The sequence below is a fragment of the Carcharodon carcharias genome, chromosome 31, assembly GCF_017639515.1.
Source record: "Carcharodon carcharias isolate sCarCar2 chromosome 31, sCarCar2.pri, whole genome shotgun sequence".
Lineage (NCBI taxonomy): Eukaryota > Metazoa > Chordata > Chondrichthyes > Lamniformes > Lamnidae > Carcharodon > Carcharodon carcharias.
Window position 1 is genome coordinate 20911688 of NC_054497.1, and position 12268 is coordinate 20923955.

Here is a 12268-nt window from a genome sequence, read left to right on the forward strand (position 1 = left end):
CGGGTATCGCTGGCTAGGCCAGCATTTATTGCCTATCCCTTATTGCCTTTGAGAAGATGGTGATGAGCCACCTTCTTGAACCGCAGCAGCCCATGTGGTTTAGGTACACCCAGAGCCCTGTCAATGTGTGACCCAGTTCCAGGGATTTTGACTTAGCAGCGTGCAAAATTGAGTCTTGTATCCTGCCAAACACACCACTGTTTGTAATGTCAGCCTTTCTCATTCTCCAATCCATCTATGTGGGTCATAGCCATCACTGTGTGACCCAGTCCCAATGCTGGAGACTCGCTGGTCAGTGTGTGACCCTGTCCCAGTGCAGGTGGGTGGAAGTACAGGGAGTCGCTGGTCAGTGTGTGACCCTGTCCCAGTGCAGGTGGGTGGAAGTACAGGGTCTCACTGGTCAGTGTGTGACCCTGGCCCAATGCAGCGTTGGGGGACTCGCTGGTCAGTGTGTGACCCTGTCCCAGTGCAGGTGGGTGGAAGTACAGGGACTCGCTGGTCAGTGTGTGACCCTGGCCCAATGCAGCGTTGGGGGACTCACTGGTCAGTGTGTGACCCTGTCCCAGTGCAGGTGGGTGGAAGTACAGGGACTCGCTGGTCAGTGCGTAACCCTGTCCCACTGTTGGGGAACTTGCTGGTCAGTGTGACGATGTTTGATTTTCCGCTTTGTGCCTCATCGCCTCCCCTCTAGGTCTGGATGCAGCAAAAATAAAGCAGTTTGGGTTGATTGGAGGTCATGACAGCAGTCGCCGGATTGGAGATTACAGAATGAAATACTGTTACAGTGATGTGGAAATGCTGAGGTAAGGAACCCTTATTCTTATGCAAGTCTTTGGTTTGCCAGATCATTAGAGTCTTGTACAGACTTGACTCTCCTCCTGGCTAGTCTTCCATCTTGCACCCTCCAGAAACACTAGCTTATGCAATCTTCTGCTGCCCTTATCCTAATTTGCACCTAGTTTCATTCACTGACCTGCACTAGCTCTAATGAAAGAGGTTTAGGGCATGAATTCCAGAGCCTGGGGCTTCAGCAGCCACTGCTGGCTGATGAGACTTGGGATGTGCATGAGACCTTGGAGTAATGTAGGGTTGCAGGAGGATGCAGAGATAGGGAAGGGTGAGACCAGTGTATCTGGTAGAGTAAAATTTGGTTGGTAACTTTGTTAAGGCCTTGGTTAAATCCATACTGCTGTATGTAGTCTAGACAAGCAACAGTCTGATACCTCCATACACATAGAATCATAGCTTTCAGCCAATGTCCCACATTCCTACATCGCCATGTCTTTTTTTTATTCATACATGGGATGAGGGTGTCATTGGAAAGGCCAGCATTTGTTTTCCTGGGAGTCCTCAACATTGACTCCGGATCCCATAAAGTCTCCTGGCATCAAGTCAAACACAGGCAAGGAAACCTCCTGCTGATTACCACCTACCGCCCTATCTCAACTGATGAGTCAGTACTCCTTCACGTTGAATACCACTGGAAGAATCATTGAGGGCAGCAAGGACACAGAATGTTCCCTGTATGCAACATTTCAATATCCGATGCCAAGAGTAGCTCAGAAGTGCCATCAGGACGGTGAGTAGCTTGGAAGGGAAGTTCCAGGTGGTGCTGTTCCCATGCATCTACTGTCCTAGATGGTAGAGGTTGCAGGTTTGGAAGGTGCTGTCAAAGGAGTCCCGAAAGACATACTCGTCACAGCTGCATCTGTCCATAACAGTATGGTAGGAGTGAACACTGCGCAGTCCTTGTGGAAACAAATTCCCATATTCACACCCTCCATTATGTTGTGTTGTAGTACCACCATGCTAAAAGTATAGATTCTTAGCAGGTCTGGCAGCATCCATGGGGAGAGAAACAGAGTTAATGTTTCGAGTCCGTATGGCTCTTCTTCTGAGCTAAAAACTCTGAAGAAGAAGCCATTGTTCAAAAGCTGAACTGGACCAGCCATATAAATACTGTGGTCACAAGAGCAGGTCAGAGGCCGGATTTCTGCGGTGAGTAACTTGCCATCTGGCTTCCCAAATCCTGTCCACCATCTACAAGGCACAAGTCAGGAGTGTGATGGAATACGCTGCACTTGCCTGGACGAGTGCAGCTCCCACAACACTCATGAAGCTTAACACGATTCAGGACAAAGCAACCCACTTGATTGGCACCCCATCCACCCCTTAAACGTTCACTCTGTCCACCATCGATGCACAGTGGTAGCAATGCGTACCATCTATAAGACGCACTGCAGCAGCTCGCCAAGGCTCCTTTGACAGCACCTTCCAAACCTGCAACCTCTACCATCTAGAACAGTAGATGCATGGGAACAGCACCACCTGGAACTTCCCTTCCAAGCTACTCACCGTCCTGACTTGGAAATATATCACCGTTGCTTCACTGTCGCTGGGTCAAAATCCTGGAACTCCCTCCCTAACAGCACTGTGGGTGTACCTACACCACGTGGACTGCAGCAGTTCAAGAAGGCAGCTCACCACTACCTTCTCAAGGGCATTTGGGGACGGGCAACAAATATTGGCCTTACCAACAATGCCCACACCCTATGAATAAATTTTTTAAAAAGGACTTGATATTGCAGCACCAACCGTATGACATGAAGATCCATTATGGTGCACCAGATACGTCACAAATGAGTATAACTGGGCTGAGTCCCCTTTTACAAGAAGAACACTAGAGCCAAGGCACAAGATTCAATAGGAAAACAGCTCAGTTGAGAAGGAACACTCAAAAATGTGGGTTTTCTCTGGACAGTCGGACACTGTGTGGAAAATTGGATCTAGCCTGACCTTACTGTGATTACTAATGACCTGATTCTTCTTTCTGCTTGAAGTGCTGCCAAGACGAAGCCGATCATTGCAGAACCCGAGATTCATGGGGGACAGTCACTGGATGGGTTGACGGGGTTTCTGGTGCTGATGACAGATGGATTGTATAAGGCCCTTGAGGCAGCTCATGGTCCAGGACAAGCTAACCAGGTAGTGTATGTATGATACTGGTGGCATTGGGGGAGGGGGTGGGGGTGGGGAGTGCAGGGGGTTGTGTGTGCAGTCTGAACCTCTGGCACAGAAGGGTGGGGATTGTAATCGGAACATTTGGAGGGATGGGTAAGTGAAGTGTGAACACTGTATCTGGACTGAACATGTTGGGTTTTTGTTACACTGTCACATTTACACACACCCTACCCTTGCTCACTGACTTCCCCCAGCGCCCCCGACCCCAACCTGTTTGCTGATGAGCTGTTGCTCTTGCCCTCTGTAGGAGATCGCTGCTATGGTGGCGACAGAATTTGCCCTGCAGAGCACACTGGACGCTGTAGCCCAGGCTGTGGTTGACCGTGTTCGACGGATACATCGCGATACCTTTGTCAGCGGAGGTGAAAGGTCAAAACTCTGTGACAAGCATGAGGACATGACCCTCTTGGTCCGAAACTTCAACTACCCTCTGGGGGAGATGAGCCAAACGACCCTGAGCCCGACACAAGGTAGGGGAGATGGTGTAGCCTGAGCAATGTTTGCATTTTCCAAAACCAATAGGTTCGTCACCCAACCAGATCCTGTGAGTGTGGCACAGGCGGAGGAGGAGACTCAGAGTGTCAGGTGATTCCATGATTTAATTCTGTACGTTCGGTGATGAAGGAGAACTGGGAACTTTGAGCCTGAGATGCTGAGCTTGTATTATAGAAGGTGTGGGGGCTGTTTGAGCTTGGATTGCTCTGTGTTATTGGGGGGCAACATCCAGAATTAGTTCGCCACATTGGCATGAGTGTCCATCTGGTTTTTGCCTCTCCTGGGGTGAGGTGGGGGGGGATGGGTAGAGAATGTGGGAATGTCTATATGTGTGCGCCACAAGCCGAAAGGTCCTTCCATGTACTTTAATGTCCATGTGTGTTTATCTTTGACTTTGAACCACCTCATAGGGGGCCGAATCTACCCTGTCTCCGTTCCTTACACCAGTACACAAGGAACCCTGGGAAAAACCAGTGTCACGCTCTCCCTGGTGATGCCATCCCAGAATCAGATGATGAATGGGAACCATAGCAACTCAACAGGCGATGAGACTACGCCAACACTCACCAACAGGTAGGTGGAGGGGTTGGTACCAGTGTGTGGGACAGAGGGAGACAATGGGATCCCTCAGTGTTTGATGTATTTTAAATCACTATCTACCCCAAACATACTGTTATAGAAGAGGGAAAGGCTGACTTCACAGAATCTCAGTGCAGAAGAGGCCCTTTGGCCCATCGAGTCTGCACCAACACGTGAGAAACACCTGACCTACCTACCTAATCCCATTTACCAGCACTTGGCCCATAGCCTTGAATGTTATGACGTGCCAAGTGCTCATCCGGGTACTTTTTAAAGGATGTGAGGCAACCCGCCTCCACCACCCTCCCAGGCAGCGCATTCCAGACCATCACTACCCTCTGGATAAAAAAGCTTTTCCTCACATCCCCCCTAAACCTCCTGCCCCTCACCTTGAATTTATATCCCCTCGCTGACCCTTCAACTAAGGGGAACAGCTGCTCCCTATCCACCCTATCCATGCCCCTCATAATCTTGTACACCTCGATCAGGTTGCCCCTCAGTCTTCTCAGCTCCAACGAAAACAACCCAAGTCAATCCAACCTCTCTTCATAACTTAAATGTTTCATCCCAGGCAACATCTTGGTGAATCTCCTCTGTACCCCCTCCAGTGTAATCACATCCTTCCTATAATGTGGCGACCAGAACTGCATGCAGTACTCCAGCTGTGGCCCCACCAAGGTTCTATACAACTCCAACATGACCTCCCTACTTTTGTAATCTATGCCTCGATTGACATGTCCCATATGCCTTTTTCACCACCCCACTAACATGCCCCTCCACCGTCAGGGATCAATGGACACACACGCCAAGGCCTTTTTTGTTCCTCAGAACTTCTTCTTGTCATGCCGTTCATTGAATACTTCCTTGTCAAATTACTCCTTCCAAAGTGTATCACCTCTCACTTTTCACGGTTAAATTCCATCTGCCACTTATCTGTCCATTTGACCATCCCGTCTATACCTTCCTGTAGCCTAAGACACTCATCCTCACTGTTAACCACCCGGCCAAACTTTGTGTCATCTGCAAATTTACAAATCCAACCCCCCACATAGTCATCTATGTCGTTTATATAAATGACAAATAATAGGGGACCGAGCATAGATCTCTGTGGTACGCCACTGGAGACAGGCTTCCGGTCATTAAAGTATCCTTCTGTCATCACCCTCTGTCTCCTACAACTAAGCCAATTTTGAATCCACCTCACCAAATTGCCCTGTATCCCATGTGCATTTGCTGCCTTTATAAGTCTCCCACGTGGGACCTTGTCAAAGACTTTGCTGAAATCCATATAAACTACATCAACTGCACTACTCTCATCTACACACCTGGTCAACACCTCAAAAAAAATTCAATCAAATTTGTTAGGCACAACCTCCCTCTGACAAAGCCATGCTGACTATCCCTGATCAAACCTTGCCCCTCCAAGTGGAGATAGATACTCTCCTTAAGAACTTTCTCCAATAGTTTCCCTACCACTGACATGAGACTCACTGGCCTGTAGTTCCCTGGCTTATCTCTACAACCCTTCTTAAATAGCGGAACCACATTAGCTGTTCTCCAGTCCTCTGGCACCTTCCCCGTGGCCAGAGAGGAATTAAAAATTTGGGTCAGAGCCCCTGCAATCTCCTCCCTTGCCTCCCTCAGCAGTCTGGGACACAAATCACCTGGACCTGGAGATTTGTCCACTTTTAAGCCTGCCAACATCTCCAATACCTTGTCACTCCCTATATCAATTTGCTTAAGAACCTCGCAGTCTCTCTCCCCAAGTTCGATACCATCATCCTCATTCTCTTGGGTGACAATGGATGTGAAGTATTCATTCAACACTCTAGCGATGTCCTCTGGCTCCACTCCAGATTGCCCCCTTGGACCCTAATGGGCCCTACCTTTTCCCTGGTTATCCTCTTCCCATTGATATACTTATAGAATATCTTGGAATTTTCCTTACTTTTACCAGCCAGAGCTTTCTCATATCCCCTCTTTGCTCTCCTAATTGCTTTCTTAAGCTCCACCCTGCACTTTCTGTACTCCACTAATACCTCTGCTGATTTTCTTCCCTTGTACCTGCTAAAAGCATCTCTTTTCCTTCTCATCGTAACCTGAATATCCATGGTTCTCTGGGCTTGTTACTCCTTCCTATCACCCTAGAGGGAACATGTTGAGCCTGTACCCTCTCCATTTCCTTTTTGAAGGCCCCCCACTGCTCCTCTGTAGATTTCCCCACAAGTAGCTGTTCCCAGTCTACTTGGCCAGATCCTGCCTTATTTTACTAAAATCCGCTCTCCCACAATCCAAAACATTTTTTTGCAACTTGTCTATTTCTTTGTCCATAACAAACTTAAATTGTACCACGTTGTGGTTGCTATCATGAAAATGCTCCCCCACCACCACCACAGCCACCTGTCTGGCTTCATTCCCCAGAATTAGGTCCAGCTCTGCGCCATCCCTTGTTGGACCCTCTACATATTGACCTAAGAAGTTCTCCTGTACACATTTCAAGAAATCCACTCCATCCAAGCCCTTAACACTATGTCTATCCCAATTAATGTTGGGAACATTGAAATCACCTAATATAATTACCCTATTGTTATTGTTTTTATACATCTCCGCAAATTGTGCACATATTTGCTCCTCAATTTCCCACTGACTATCTAGGGGTCTACAATAAACGCCTAACAATGTGGATGCCCATTTTTTATTCCTAAGCTCTACCCACAAAGCTTCATTCAGTGCCCCCTCCAAGATATCACCTCTCCTTACTGCAGTAACTGACTCCTTAACTAATAATGCAATGCCTCCTCCTCTTTTACCCCCTCCCCTGTCATGCCTGAAGGTTCTACATCCTGGAATGTTGAGCTGCCAATCCTGCCCCTCCCTCAACCATGTCTCAGTGATGACTACTATATCACGTGTCAATCCTCAACCTTAACTCATCCGTTTTACCTGTAACACTCCTGGTATTAAAGTAGAGGCCATCCAGCCTTGCCTTACTCCCTTGAAACTTAATGCAGCTGTACTCCCTCTGAGTTGATTGTTTTACTGTATTATGATGTATGACTTAAATTTCCTTTGTGCCTTTCACAACCTCAGGACATCCCAAAACACTTTTGAGGGTTTTGTCATTGTTGTAATGTAGGAAATTGTAATGTTATAGTCACAGACCTGACCTGCTGAGTTTTTCCGGGTAATTCTGTTTTTGTTTATGTTATAGTCACACTTCATTCCCTTTTATAGCTGGGCATTCTTGGTGTATACTTACACAGCTCCTACCCTGGGGAGGGGTATTTGACACATCTGCCATGGGCGGGGTATGTGAGTTTATGGGTCTGTTCCCTGCTGCTCCACAGGCCTGCACTTGACAGGAGGTCAGTGTTCCACACTTGGTCACGGGGTGGGGAGGAAGTGGGGGAATGTGGGTGAAGGTTCGGCTGCATATGTTGACACCACGACATCAGGGTGAGCACTTATTGCACGTGCAGATGCGGTCATTGACAACATAGTATCTTCAGAGCTAGCTGCCTGCATCAAAAATGGCCCCCTTCACAGAGTCCTCCCAAGCCCAACAGAGGAGGGCACCTCATTATGCATTCTCTTTGGCAGATGGACGCTTCCTCCTGATCACCACCCCGCCCCTGACCTCTCTCCAACTTGCTAGTGGCAGGGAGAAGGGTGGGCTGCAGGATGGGAGAGAGGGTCAGGAGCAGGATGGAGCAGCAAGGGGGCGGTGTGGAGTCAGGAGCAAAGTGGCGAGAGCAGGGGTTCAGGATCACGGTGTGGAGGGGGTCTGGAGTGAGGGATCAACAGACCCACAACAATGATGTCAGTGGTGGGAGAAACCGTGTGCGCGCCAGCAGACAGTGTGACCGTTGTGTTTCTGTTCAGTGTCAGGAGTTACAGTACAAAGGCTAATGCTTTCCAAACTTAGATTGGAAGTGTGGTGGAGGCAATCCGTTGTTGTTATGCTTTAATGTAGTAGTTTGATACAACTGAGTGACTTGCTAAGACAATTCCAGAGAGCAGTTAAGAGTCGAGATAAGAGCTCATGATGTTCTGGGTATTTATGTTAGAATGGATAGAGGATTGGCTAACGGACAGAATGGGCATAAATAGGGCATTTTCAAGTTGGCAGGTTGTGACTTGTGGAGTGCCGCAAGGATCAAGGCTGGGGCCTCAGCTATTTACAATCTATATTAACGACTTGGATGATGAGACAGAGTAAAGCTTGCTGATGATACAAAGCTAAGTGTAAAGAAAAGCTAAGGGGAGGAATAGAGGGGCTGCAAAGAGATATAGGCAGGTTAAGTGAGTGGCAACAAGATGGCAGATGGAGTATAATGTAGGGAAGCGTGAAGTTATTCACTTTGGTCGTAAGAATAGAAACACAGGATATTTTTTGAAAGGTGTGAAACTTGTAAATGTTGATGTTCAGGGAGACTTGGGTGGGCTCGTACAAGGAACACAAAGTTAGCGTGCAGGTACAGCAAGCTATTAGGGGAGATTAGAAAGTTTGGCCTTTATTGCAAGGATATTGGAGTACAGGAACAAAGAGGTCATGCTACAATTGTACAGGGGTTTGGTGAGACCACATCTGGAATAGTGTGTGCAGTTTTGGTGTCTTCATATTTAAAGAAGGATGTATTTACATTGAAGGCGGTACGCCAAAGGTTCACTAGGATTGGTGGCTAGGATGAGAGGGTTGCCTTATGCTGAGAGGCTGAGTAAATTGGCTTTATATTCCCTGGAGTTTAGAAGGATGGGTGATCTCATTGAAGCATACAAAATTCTGAAGGGATTGATAGGGTGGATGCTGAGAGATTGTTTCCACTGGTCGGGGAATCTGAAACACGGGGGCACAGTCTCAGGATAAGGGGCCGATCATTTAGAACTGAGGTGGGGAGAAATTAAACTTAAAAAGTTGTGAATCTTTGGAATTCTCTGCCCCAGATGGTTGTGGATGCTCCATCGTTGAATACATTTAAGGCTGGGATAGACAAAACTTTGATGTCTCAGGGAATCAAGGGATATCGGGAGCGGATGGGAAAGTGGAGTTGAAGCCTAAATCAGCCAAGATCGTATTGAATGGTAGAACAGGCTCAATGGGCCATTTGGTCTACTCCTCTTCCCATTGCTTGTGTTCAGCCACATTGTCATGGGTCTGGAGTCACATGTCAGCCAAGCTGGGTAAGGATGACAGATTTCCTTCCCTAAAGGATATTAGTGAACCAGTTGGGTTTTTTTTGACTAGAGCTTCATGATAACCATTACTGTCGTAACTCTTTATTTCAGATTTAATAAATTAACTAAATTGCAAGTTGCCCAGCTGCTTTGGGATTAATCTCACATTCTGTGGGATATTAGTCCAGTAACATAGTATAGGTACAGTAGCCAGTGGCTATCTGGGCACCGCATTTCAGAAAGGGCATAAAGGCTTTGGCGAGGGTACAGAAGAGATCTACTAGAATAGTTCCAGGGATGGAAGCTTACACTTCCGTGGATCGATTGGAGAAGCTGGGATTCTTCTCCTTCGAAGGCTTAGAGATGATTCGGTAGAGGTGTTTGAAATTGTGATGGGTGGTGAGAATAGGTGCAGGAGGAGCTTTCAGAAGGGAAATGTATAAATACTCAAGGGGGAAAAAGTTACATCATATGAGAAAAGGGGCAGGGAAATGGGACTACTTGAGAGCCGAATGGCCTTAATCTCTTCTTTATTTTCTATGATTAAAGGCTGGGTGAGAAGTGTAGGAATGTGACTAACACTGCAAAACAGACATTGCTAAACTTCTGCTTCCTTTACAGTCAAAGTCCAACAGCAACACTGCAGTCGACCAACACACACACACACAGCAGCAGTTCCAGCTCAGGTGATGGGCATGGCCACTTGTTTCACCGTCATCGACTTCCTCAAACCCTCCAACCTGACCAGGATGGCCGAGTTGAGCCCTACGTTGACTTCTTGGAGTTCTACCGCCTCTGGACAGTGGACCACAGTGAGCAGACCGTGGCTGGAGTCCAGTAGAAGATTGCTTGGCATTGTCTTTGGTCACAGGTTGAGTTGCTGGGAAATTCTGGTCTGTGCATCCAATAACACTCCAATCCCTGACTTCCTCAGCTACCAATCACAAACAGGAGATGAACGGCAGCTGAAGCTCCCTCGTGATCTCATTTCTCAGCAGCATTGTTACAAGCTTCAGTTAAAAGATTTCTTGAGAATGTGAGTAATTGAATCCCCAGATTGCTGACTGCCCCAGAATAGTGGAAGGGATGGGGGTTCAATGCGAGTTGTGTGTAGATTCTGTCCTCGAGGAGAGGAAACTGTAGTCATGGACCTCCTGGAGTGAGAGACTGTGTTGAGTGGCGCTCCCCACAGACAGGAGCCCAACTCTGGAGCTGCACTTGGTGTCCTGTGTCAGGGAGCTCTGTCATCTCGGCAGCTGAGATTTCCTGGGAATGGATTCAATGCATCGCGTGCTGCACCCGTGACCCTTCAGGGGATTTAGAAAGAAAAGTGAGCTGAGTTTGATTGACTATTTATTTAATGCTGATCTGATTAGTTCTGGGTGTTTAATGTATTTTCTGGAGCTGAAGAAGTCTCTGATGAATCATCTGATCCACCATCGCAAAGGCACTTCAGCAGCAGCTGGGTTAAGCTGTCTGTGACAGCACTTGAATTGCAGCCCTGAGGAAGGAACTATTACAAAAAACCGACTATTCTACCGGGTCAGCCACACTTTCCTTTTGAGATTTTTTTTTTATCTGGAGTAGGCATGTTGCCTGGGTCTACTCTTGTGACTATTGGGAGATCAAAGCATTCAGATTTACCGTATGATGCTTATCCTGGGTTCCAAGCCTGTGCAGCTTTCATGGTTGTTGTCAGTTCTCTCACTCCTCGCTGTTACAACAGAATATTGTTCCCGATGCCCTTTGCCTCAAGGTGTTTTTGTGTTTTTTTTTCTGGCCCCGGTCTGTCTCTGATCTTTTCAAAATGTTTCTGCAATTGTCTTGAATTTGTTCCTGTCTGCATTTCTCCCTCCCAAGCCAGTACAGGCTGGGTTCCCTCTTTATTTAGTCTGTCGGCGGATCTATTTCCAATCACATTTGTTTACTCTTGTTTCTGGTAATGTATTTATCCTGCATGCTTAGCATTCTACTTCTAAATATGTTATATTTTCCTGTGTTAACGATCTTGCCCAGTCAGTTAGCTTGTTTCCTCATTTCTTTTAGTTTTCATTAGTAAAACCTTCAGAATATGGGATTTTTTTAATGATTCCTAGATCAATTAAACTTTAACGTTCTGTGAATTATTTATAGTCATTTCTGAACTTGTCTCCTCTAAATAAACAGGAATAAAACCCAGATGAGGCCAGTGTGTCATGTAAGCTGACCTGAAGGTGACACTTGCTGGGGTTTGGATTTGACCTTCACATTGGCACAAATAGGCCAATCACATTCCATCAGCAGCCCAACGTTAAATATTACTATACTTTGTTTAATATTCACTGGACTGTGGGTGACAAAGGTACAGTTGCAGTTAATACCCGTTTCTTGGATACCTTAGAATAATGTTAGGCTGAGCAGCCACTTAAGTTAGTGTGGGGCAGGAGACACATCGAGTCAGGCAAGTGTGGAGCTGGAGTTATGCAGACTAAAATCATAAGAACATAAGAAATAGGAGCAGGAGTTGGCCAAATTGGCCCCTAGAGCCTGCTCCACCATTCAATAAGATCATGGCTGATCTGACTGTGGACTGAACTCCACTTTCCTGCCTGTTCCCCATAACTCTTGACTCCTGCATCAATCAAAAATCTGTTCAATTCAACCTTGAATATATTCAATGACCCAGCCTCCATTGCTTTCTGGGGAAGAGAATTCCAAACGCTAATGATTCTCTAAGGAAGAAATTCCTCTTTGTCATAAATGGAATGCCCCTTATTTTTAAACGGTGTCCTCTAGTTCTAGATTTCCCCACAAGGAGAAACATTCTCTCAGCATCCACCCTGTCAAGCCCTCTCAGAATGGTACATGTTTCAATAAGATCACCTCTCATTCTTCTAACCTCCAGTGAGTATAGGCCCATCCTGCTCAACCTTTCCTCATAAGACGAACATACAAAATTGGAACAGGAGGAGGCCGCTCGGCCCCTCGAGCCTGTTCCCCCATTCAATAAGATCATGAC

The 12268-nt window shown here is 46.9% G+C and overlaps 1 protein-coding gene across 1 annotated transcript in view; it reads left to right on the top strand.

Moving 5' to 3' along the window:
• The window catches only part of tab1 (TGF-beta activated kinase 1/MAP3K7 binding protein 1), a 41439-nt gene extending 29991 nt beyond the window's left edge, over window positions 1-11448 (top strand). Inside the window, exons 7-11 of the mRNA XM_041178074.1 lie at window positions 692-803; window positions 2841-2985; window positions 3269-3491; window positions 3927-4089; window positions 9892-11448. Coding sequence (XP_041034008.1) covers window positions 692-803; window positions 2841-2985; window positions 3269-3491; window positions 3927-4089; window positions 9892-10111 — 863 coding nt within the window. The 3' untranslated portion in view covers window positions 10112-11448. The remainder of the gene's footprint in view (window positions 1-691; window positions 804-2840; window positions 2986-3268; window positions 3492-3926; window positions 4090-9891) is intronic.
• Window positions 11449-12268: the final 820 nt, after the last annotated feature.